The 10,687-nt window shown below is 52.2% G+C and overlaps 1 protein-coding gene across 1 annotated transcript in view; it reads right to left on the reverse strand.

Annotated features, from left to right (window-relative positions):
- HEYL (hes related family bHLH transcription factor with YRPW motif like) overlaps positions 1–1,477 on the reverse strand; it is a 16,347-nt gene extending 14,870 nt beyond the window's left edge. Inside the window, exon 1 of the mRNA XM_040469752.1 lies at positions 1,345–1,477. Coding sequence (XP_040325686.1) covers positions 1,345–1,424 — 80 coding nt within the window. The 5' untranslated portion in view covers positions 1,425–1,477. The remainder of the gene's footprint in view (positions 1–1,344) is intronic.
- Positions 1,478–10,687: the final 9,210 nt, after the last annotated feature.

Raw genomic sequence — 10,687 nt, forward strand, 5'->3', positions numbered from 1 at the left:
CTTTCTTTCTTTCTTTCTTTCTTTCTTTCTTTCTTTCTTTCTTTCTTCTGAGCATGCTGGAGTGCCAGTGGAGGGGGAGGGAGAGGGAGGGGGGAGAGGGAGAGAGGGAGAGGGGGAGAGGGAGAGGCAGAGAGTGAATCTCAAGCAGACTCTACGCCCAGTGTGGAACCCAACTGGGGGCTCAATCTCAGGACGCTGAGATCATGACCTGAGCCGAAATCAAGAGTAGGACACTTAACTGACTGAGCTACCCAGGCGCCCCCTGAGTCCTCCTTTCAGATCTATTCTAGAGAGTCAGGTTTGGATGAGCCAGGAGAGATCAGATAGCCCTCTCTCTTTCCCACTCCATGATTCCTCCTTTATTTTTTTGATGAGGAAACAGGCTCAGAAAGAAAAAATAATGGCCCAAGTTCACGTGGTGAGTTGGTGGCAGATTTGGGGCTGGGACCCAGGCCCACAGACTCCCACTCAGTCCCTGCCTCTCTTTCAGGGCTCTGGGTATCACATGTTGGGTGCCTGACATGAATTAAATACTTGCTATGTGCTAAGCCCTGTGCTAAGCTCATGACATACACTATCTTATTGATTTTCCCAATAAACCTGAGATCGGTTATATTGTTTATAACCATTTTACTGATGAGGAAACTGAAGCTTAGATTTTTCACAGAACTGGGAGAAGTAGCAGAACTGTACAAGTGCAATTTGTTCTACAAGTCTGAAGCAAGTCAGAATATTTAGAGCTGAAATACATTGGCAGCAGGGTGTGCAGTAGAAAGAGTGTTGGAATTGGAGTCTCCGCCCTCGCACTGACAAGTCAGCTATTATTTTCTTCAGTACCAAAGCCTTAATTCCAAAGTCCAATTTGCTCAAGGGAGGGGAGGTTTCCCTTCCCCCTGGAAGCGTTTTGTGTACTGCATGAAAAGTGCACCCAAGCTAGGGTAGAATTGAAAAAGTACGGCTATTCTGCCTACTCAGGCAGATTCTGGACCGGGGTGTGTGATACCAATAGTCTATGAAGGTTTCCTAAGATCCTCAGGGAAATCTCCTCCAAGAGCCTCAGCCTGGCACTTCCACGCAAGGAGGATCACCAACCATCCCGGAGCTGAACTCCACTTCCATCCCGACACCCTCAGCCCTGAATGGCCCAGAGCGCAGAAGATCCAGGCACTCGTGCGTGTCACGGCCCACGCTGCACAAGTGTCCCCGCCTCCCACCCTCACCCCTACCCCACACACACCTGCGGGCAGTCGCCCACACCTGCATCTCCCGGGGCCATACGGAAGACGAGTCCTGGGCCCGCTGAACCCGTCCAGGCACTCCCAGTATCCCCATCCCGGCCCTCACCTCAGCTCGCTCTCGCGGCCCACGTCGATGGGTCCGTCGGACTCGCTGTCAGAGCCGCTCGGTTCCCTGGGCCGCTTCATGGCCAGCGCTGGCTCCAGGTCTCCGCGCGGCGGTGCGGGCTACCGGCCGGGAAGTCGGGCCCCGCCCCGGCCCCGCCCCGGCCCCGCCCCGGCCCCGCCTCAGCCCCGCCCAGCCCCGCCCAACCCCGCCGCCCTTTCCCAGGGCCCTCTCCTGCGCCGCAGCCCCTGGCGCCCCCGCGCCCCCTCGCCCCCGCGGTGACGCGCAGGCCGAGCCGTGGGAAGGCCCCGGGCGGTCACCGCCCCCTCCGACGGCTGGGAGGTCCGGCTCCGTTCCTCAGTCCTGGCCGCCGCGCGCTGGGTGGCCTTGGGCAGGTGCCCTTGGAGCCCCCCGCCCTCCCCGGGAAGCCAGGGGTCCCCGTCCGTCCCTGGTCTGAGCGGGGCGCTGCGGGCGCTGCGGGTCTGCCCCAGTTTTTGCAAGCGTCGAGCCCACCGGCTCCTGCCTCCTGGCGTTCTGGAGGAGACAGACACTTCGGGTTTGGTGAGGTTGGTGGGGGTGTCTGTGGCCTGATCTTCGACAAGAATCTCCCAGCAGCTTTTCCCATAGGGATACAAAGCAAGTGGAATGTGTGTGCTGGAGGGGGGGAGGAAAGGCTCTAACATGAGAAGAGGCTGTCATTCCCGCCAAGAATGGCTGAGGTTGTGCCTGCGCCACCCGAGCAGAACAGCTCAGGCCAAGAGAACCAGACTGGATGGTGGGGGTGGTGGGTGTCCCTGGGAATCAGTTTCCAGTTCACCAGAGGCATTACTGGCCTGGGAGGCCAAGAGTGCCAGGAGAGGGCTCATTCTCCAAGCTGTGGCAGGGCCTCACAAAGGGGGGGTGGGGAGGTACTCTCCAGCCTCCCTTCCTGGGTCTCCTCAAGAGCAGGGAGGAGGAGATGGGAAGGTCTTGATGTGGTGGGTCAGACACCAGAAGTCTCTCCCCTTGACCTGCCCACAAGGACACAGAGGAAGCCACCCCTTCACTTGGGAGAATAGGATTGTTCATCTGAGAATAACTGTGCTTTCACCCCCACAGCAAAACCTGCTTGGGGACACTCGGTTAGGGTAGTGTGAAATAACATTCCTGTGCCCCCTTCCACACACGTTCACAGACACAACCACGTGGCCAAGTACACAAACGCATACACACTCTGATACACGGGTAGCAGGAGCAGTTTGCACCTGCAGCCTGTGTTTCCTCTTCTTTAGGAGGCCCTGGTGGTCACCCCAGCCACACCTCTGGTCTCTTATTCCAGGTGCCCTTAAGCACTCACATGCCTTCTGTGGACATATACTAGTGGGGTGGAAATCTCAACCGACACAGAAGTTGCACAATCCATGCACCACTATGCATTCCCTGGAAAGGCAGAAATCAAAGATGCCACCGGATAGCTGCCCTGTGAAATGACTCAGATTGCAAGGCCTGGCAGTGGAGCAGATTTACAGGGGAAGGTCAAGGGCTCTGTTGAGGGCATGTTCATGGGAGATGCCCCAGGTCCTCAAAATGGGATGCACAGTTAAAGAGGGGGTCTGGAGCTCAGAAAAGAGGTCTAAGCTGGATACTTAAATCTGGAAGTCATCATGTAATAGGTGGCACATAAAAGCTACAGGAGTGGACGGATTACCCAGAGAGAAAGTGTGGGTGGAGATAGAGCGAAACAGTTAACAGGGAGCTACTTATAACACCTGAAACTGTTTTGTAAGTACTAACTCATTTCATTCTGGACAGCTCTATAAAGTAGTAATATTATTATCATCCCCACTTTACAAATGAGAAACACTGAGAGGACCAGAAGTAAATGGAAGGACTGGAATTCAACAAGAGAATTGGGTTCCAGAACCAAACCATTAGGCTTTATTCCCTTGTATAGCTCTTAAACATCAGGCTCTGTAATCTGGTACTGAGTCTAGAGTTACGCCATCAATATAATAGCCACGAGACACATGTGGCTACTAAGCACTTGCAACGTGACTGGTCTAAATGACTATGTGTAGTAAGTGTGAAGTACACACCAGAATTGAAAGAGAGAGAGAAAAGAAAGGAAGGAAGGTAGAAGGGAAAGAAGGAAAGAAATCCCATTGGTCTCTTTAGAGAGGGAGGCAAACCATAAAAGACTCTTAAATGCAGAGAACAGGGGTGTCTGGGTGGCTCAGTCGGTTAAGCGTCCAACCGACTTCAGTTCAGGTCATGATCTCACGGTCTGGTCTGTGGGTTCAAGCCCCGGGTTGGGCTCTGTGCTGACAGCTCGGAGCTTGGAGCCTGCTTCGGATTCCGTGTTTCCCTCTCTTTCTGCCCCCTCCCCCGCTCACGCTCTCTCTCTCTCTCTCTCTCTCTCTCTCAAAAATAAATTAAAACATTAAAAAAATTAAATACAGAGAACAAACTGAGGGGTGATGGGAGTGGGTTAAGGAGGCATTAAGGAGGGCACTTTTTAGGATGAGCACTGGGTGTCATACTTAAGGGAGAATCACTTCAGGGTTCTACTCCTGAAGCCAAGACTACACTGTATGTGAACTAACTTGAGAATTAAAAAAAAAAAAAATCTCATTGATATCTTTAATATTGACTCACATGTTAAAATGATAATATATATATATATATATATTGGATTAAATAAAATACTAAAATTAACTTTGCTTTTCTTTTTCTTTTTTTTTAATTGGCTACTAGAAAAAATGTTGTATATGCAACTCTCATTATATTTCTATTGGGCAGTGCTAATCTAGTGCAGGGTTGACCTTGGCACGATTGGCATTGGAAAACTATTGGGGGGGGGGAGTTTGTTCTGTGCATCGCAGGATGTTTAGTAACATCTCTGGCCTCTACTCACTAAATGCCAGTAGTACCTACACCACTTAAAAATGTCCCTAGATAGTACAAAATGTCCCCTAGAGGAGAAACCACTGCTGGCTGAGACCACTGGTCTAAAGAAAGTCCAACATTTGGGCTTTGAGTGGAAGAGAAAGAGCTGCCAAAGGAGACTGGGAAGGAACAGCCAAGGAGGTGGAGGAGAGCCAAGGGGGGTGTTACAGCAGCCAAAAGAGTGTTTCAAGTACTTGGTCATGATCCTTTAAAATGTCAGTCAAGTCACGTCACTCCCTGCTGAGAACCATCCATAGGTTTGCCATCACATTCAGAATAAATGCCAACTGCTTACCATGGCCTCTACATAGGGTGACTATATAATTTAGCATCTAAACCTAGGGCACCCTTGAGAGTGAAAGGAGGCAATAGTAATAACTATGCCGGGACAACCCAAGGCATGCAGATGTGTATGGTCATCCTAAGCCCTTGCTCACTGCCCTTGCCTTGCTCACTCAGCTACTAGAACCTTCTTGATGCTCCACCAAGATTTCAGGTTTGTTGCTACCACATGGCTTTACGTTTGTTGTTCCCTCTACCTGGAACCCTCTTCCTCCAGATCTTCTTAGATTACCTCACTTTGTTCAGGACTTTACTCAAACATGACATCCTCACAGAGGATCCTCCTGACCTCCTATCTAAAATAGCCACCAATCCCCTAGTCACTCTGTGTCCCCTCCCTCACTTCATCTTACTTTGCAGCATCTATTAATGTCACTGCCATTATATTATGTATGTTGATATATTTGTTTAAGTGATCCCTACACCCAGTCTAGGGCTTGAACTCACAACCCCAAGATCAAGAGTCACATGCTATACTGACGGAGGCAGCCAGGTGCCCTGATATATTTGTTAATTGTCCGTGTCCCCAACCAGAAGATAAACTCATTGAGGGTAGAGATTTGTCCCTTTCATTCACTGCTGACTCTCCAGCACCCAGCACAGTGTCTGGCATGTAGTAGATGTACAATAAATAAATACTGGATGGCAGAATAAACTCATTTGAGAAGCTTGTCTGTGATGGCAGAGTAAGCTAGGACAATAGCTAGAGGGTGATGTAGAATCCAGGGTTTGTTTGCTTCTGCTTTTGTTTTGTTTTAAGATGGGAAAGAGTAGAGTATGGATCCAGTAGCAAGGACTTTTATGAAAAGGCTTCCAGCTTGACAATGGAGTTCCCGGGGGTGGGGATCATTTTTGTTGTTCATGACTACATCCCTTAATACCTAAGAAAGTGCCCAGCTCATAGTGGGCATTCTAAAATAGTTATAAAAGAAATAAATGAAGTAATGATGATGTTGATAACACAATTCTATTGCATTTACCGTATTCCAAGCATCGTACCAAGTATTTTGACATCTATGAACTCGTTTACACCTCACAACAGTCTTAGAGGTTACTGCGACTCTCTATTATAATCCCGCTTTTTTGAGACACAGGGAAGTTAAATAACTTCCCCGAGATCACACAGCCAGTAAGCGGTCGAGCTGGGATCTTACCGAGGCAGGCTGGCACCAGCTGGTAACCACTGCATCCTGCATCAGAGTGGGGGAAACCAAGCAGGAGACTCCTGCATCAGGCCAGGCAGTAGGGACTGGTTTCAAGGCGGAAGAAGAAGGAACAAATCCAAGTGATGCTGGATCGTTGTCTGGGTGACTGAATGAGTAAAGGTGACAGGCACCAATGGGAACACAGGAGAAGGTGAGAAGTTCAGTGTGGCCATACTGTTTGTGAGACCCATGGAATACTGGTAGGAGAACCTGGAAAGAGGCCTGGCCTGGAGTAGACTGGAGACTGGTAGACTGGAAACCATGGGGGTACAGGAGATACCCAGGGCAGCTAGTGCAGGGCAAGAGGGAAGAGACCTGGGATAGAACCCTGGGGAGCAGCAGGGAACTCTGGGAACGCTGGGAAGTCTGGGAAGGGAAACTCTGGGAAGAAGGAGGAAAATCAGAAAAGAATGGAGTGCCAGGGGCCAAGGCCAGAGAAGACCAAGCACAAGCTCTGGGTCACCAGTCCAGGGACTCAAAGAGGAAGATGTGCAGTCACAAGGTCACAGAGGCCCTGGCATGAATGGGTGGGTCAAGGCAGTGGCCAGATCCGTGGATTGGGAAGTGTCTGTGGGATGCAAAAGCAGTTTTGAAGAAGAGGCAGGTCCATGAGACAGCCCAGCAGGGCCTCAGGAGGAATTTGCTTGCTGATGGAGGGGAGTCAGGAATAGGCAGAAGGGTGAGCCCCGGGGAGCCTCAGTGCAAAGGGAGGGAGGCAGAGGCGGGACCTCTGCTTTCCCCACTTACCCTGTCCTCCCTACCCCAGAGCTGAGTAAGCCGGGAGATTTCCAGAGGCAGGTATCAGCTCTCGTGATACTTCTCCAATGTCCGGCCCCCACCCTAGGTCACTCCCGTCTCCTCTTGGGGCTGGTATTCAGATTCCTGAATGGACATGGCCAGAGCTCCAGAGAGTTAGGTTGCATGAGACCTCTGCTGGGTCTGGCACCGAGCCTCTGACTGTTGGGTGGTAGCGGTATCTGGGGGGTGGATGGCTGGTGCAGAGATGCTCAGGGCAGCGGTTGGGAGTTACTAGTTGTGCGGAAATTTCTTTTTAAGCTTTTTTATTTACTTTGAGGGGGGAGGGGCAGGGAGAGAGGGAGAGAGAGAATCTCAAGTTCGACGTGGGGCTCAAACTCCCAAACCGTGAGGTCATGACCTGAGCCGAAACCGAGGGTTGGACGCTTAACCAACTGAGCCACATAGGTGCCCAGCGGTGCAGTAATTTTCGTCAGTCTCTGGGACACAAGGGCAGGACGCAGGTCAGGTTTGCTCACGGTCAGCTCCCCTGTGCCTAGCAATGTCTGGCACTTAGTAGGCGTTTGGTAAGTATTGGCGGAGTGGGAGCGATGGGGAGGTCAGCTGGGGGACTCCTGAAGTCCTCTACCTTCTCTGTGGAGGAGGTGGTACCTGGCCTCTTGGGAAACAGTAGAGTCACAGTGGGCACAACCCGGAGCCAGAGTCTGGGGGGAGATGCCAAGGAGGGAGGGCTGGAGCACCTGGGTGCCACTCAGTCTTCCCTCACCCCTCCACTTGTGTCTGGGGACACTGAGACCCACAGAGGGGCAGAAACATCTGGAGGGCCTCACGGGGAGGCAGCAGGTGAGCCTGGATATTAGAGGCCTTCCTGTGCCTTGGTTTTCTTATCTGTAAAATGGGATGATAACACAGCTGCCCACTCCTTAGGCTTGTTGTGAGGATAAAATGAGGTAAGATGCATAAAATACCTGGTGTTTAGGGTGAAAACTTGGAAATGTTAGCATTTGGGATAAGCCTTTGTCTCCATACATTTTCTCTCTGGGACCTTCATCTGCTTTCATGGCTTTACCTCCTTTAAGCCAAGTTTGGTCCCCAAATTTACATCTCTAATGCAGACATTGTTTTCAGAGCTTTGGACCCACGTATCCAACTGCCCGGAGTCTTTTTCCTTATACTCGTGTTGGTCCGCCAATGTGCCAAGATCTAGAGGGATGGTGTGCCGGGCCTGCCCAGGGCCTCCCCCAGGCTCTCTGGGCCAAGGACCACTTCCACAGGGCTCCCAGCCCAGATGTCAAGCATCCCCATCAGCACTTTCCTGCTTGCTGTTCCGTCCTGAGAACCATCTGAGCCTCTTTGCCTCACCCCCTCCCTGACCCCTGCTCGTCCCAGGCCCTTCCTGTCCTCCCCTTGCCCTCCTCCCCTGCTCCCCTGGGACCTATCAGTGCTCACTCCCCACCTCCACAGCTGCTGCCACAGCTGGTCGCTGACGGAATGTGCAGCTGCTGAGAGCCACATGTGCGGAACAGGCAGTGCGCAGCTACCCCTGGGGCCAAGCGGGGGTGGGGGTGGGACCATCTGTCTGTGTCTGTTCATCCATCTACACCACACACACACACACACACACACACACACACAGCTTCTCCAGGGAAGGTGGTGGACAGTATTGGTTTGGACCCCTTCTCTGTCCCTGGGCTGCAGAGTCCCTGCTCCATCTATAGGGATCCAGTGGTCCCAGCTTGGGGGTCCCTGAGGGCAGACTGGCTGGGCTGGTTTAGCTGTCCTGGTGCCTGTATCCTCCCTGCCCCTGTGTGTAGGCAGCACTACCCCTGCCCCCCGCCTCCCCCTCCCCGAGACTGCCAAGGACCAGAATGGCGGCCTGGGTGATCAGAGCCTCCCTTGCTTTTCCAGACCCTGGGGGGTGGCCCGCAATGGAGGAAGCCAGAGGCCTCAGACACATTCCAGAGCCCCCTGGGCAGCGCCTGAGGCTCCAGAGGAGTCTCAGCCCTGGGGCAGCGCCAGCGGCATCTGTCCTGGTTCCCACACTCTGGCCTCTGGAATCTCTGCGAATTTCTCTTCCATGTGTGCATGATGTCAGCAGGACAAGGACGCTGGGAGTGGAGGGGAGGGGGGTGGACTGAGGACACTTTGCTCCCTGAAGTCAGATGGCTGTGAAGAGTGGAAACAGGGGAGAGTCCACCCAAAAAAGAAGGGGTGACTTGACCTCTTGCTCCCAAGCCTGACTGGGTCCCGACACTGCTCAGTACATTCCTCTCAGAGCCCCCTGCCATCTCTGGGGCCTCAGTTTCCTCATCTGTAAAACAGAAACAAGACTAGCAGCTACCTTCCTAAATGTAATATGAAGCCTATAAAATCTTGACCCTTGGGGGATGCCCTTCATGCTCTAGGCACAGCTCACCCTCTCATCGCTTCCCTGACCTCTACCCCACTCCTGCCATTTTTCACATGTTTTAGGACATATAATACAGGTTCATACTTCTGAGTCTGTATTCTGTCCATCTTGAAAGACTTTCTCTTTATCTGGAAAATTCCCACTCAGCCTTCAGAACCCAGCACTTGAGTCCGTCTCCAAGAAGCCTGTCCAGCCTCCCTTGGGCACTGCTACTGCCCCTTTGTACTTCTTTGGTGCCCTCTGTGGTAGCCTGATCTTCCCGTACTGCTGTTTACTTCCCCTGACTATGGCCTTCAGGAAGCTGTCCTTTCTGGGGCTGATGGCCACTCTCAGGAGCCCAGGCACAGCACCCACGACATGCGGGTGTCAGAACATAATCAGGACACGGCTGTATGCGTGGCCCTCACCCAGATGCTACCAGGTAGAGCTCCCCACATATCCCCACTCGTCTGGTCTTAACAGGAAGAGGGAGTAGCATAGTCCTTACCAGCTGCCAAAGCATTTCTTAAACCCAGAAAACAGCCACAGTTTCCCTTCCCCTACCCAGGTCAGCCAAGTCAAAATCCTGCTGTAGAGATGGGGAAAATTGAAGCCCAGAGAAGAGAAATTGGTAGTAAAGAGTATATTAGAATTCAGGGCTCCTACCCTAGTCTAAGGCTCTTAGGCCCCTTTCCCACCCCTAACTCCCTCCTGGAGGTTAGGGCTGGGAAGTGATAATGGGGTCAAGGCAGGGCCCCATTGGTTTGAATTGGATTCCACCATGCTCCCTGGTATTGACAAGGAAACCTCACTCTATTGCACCGTTAGTGATGATGGAGAATTTTAAGACCATCTGGCACAAGCCATCCTGGGGGTACATGGGTGTGGGCCCTAGGGCCCAGAGAGGGTGTGTCAGTTCAGGTCTTCTAGGAGACATACCCTAAGGTGAATTAGGGGTGCAAGAGACTCATTAGGGAAACTACTTGTAAGGATAAAGGGTGGGAGCAGGGATGAGTAGGAAGATCCTTTTGAGCCTGACACCTGTGAAAGACAGGGAACAGGAAGGAGGACTGGGTAGGAAGAGCCTCACACTTCAGTACAGCTCTGACAAGGTCTTGGTCAGGCCTGGGGTAGAGATTCCCCATTAGGGGAGTCTCACAGCCAGCAGAAATAGCCCGACTCTAGTTTCTCCATTGTGCCCAGTCACTGACTGAGGGCAGTCCCGGGAGACCATGCTGTCTACTTCCTGAAAGTCACAGTGGATCTGAAGTTACAGCCGCTGGAGACTGTTCGCTAATGACAGCCCTTGCCGCCGCTTCTCTTGAAGGCACAAACGAGTGAGGTACCCTCCTGGCAGCTGCAGAGGGTCCGTGCTTTGCCAGGTCACCCAGCCCAGCAAGCAGGTGACAAGTTCACACTCCTGGGATGTGGCTGCACTGTCCTAACATGGGGGTGAGCTTTAAACCACTTGGATCTTCGCAGGGCTTCCAGGGGATGCTTTGCCAGAGGAATGAAAGAATGACGATTCAGAGGAAGTCAGGTGAAAACATGGTGTTTCAAAGGGAATAGCACTGAATCTAGAGCAATGGCCTGGCATGAAATGTCCTTTCCGCAACTACTAGTGTGTGTCCTCAGACAAGTTCCTTCTCCTCTCTAAGGCTTTCACCCTTGTAAGATGTGGAGGAGAATATCTCACTCATGCTTCCCCTGCCCAGATCCAAAACAGGCG

Source organism: Herpailurus yagouaroundi, unplaced genomic scaffold (assembly GCF_014898765.1).
Source record: "Herpailurus yagouaroundi ecotype Mexico unplaced genomic scaffold, PumYag 77, whole genome shotgun sequence".
In the NCBI taxonomy this organism is placed as follows: Eukaryota; Metazoa; Chordata; class Mammalia; order Carnivora; family Felidae; genus Herpailurus; species Herpailurus yagouaroundi.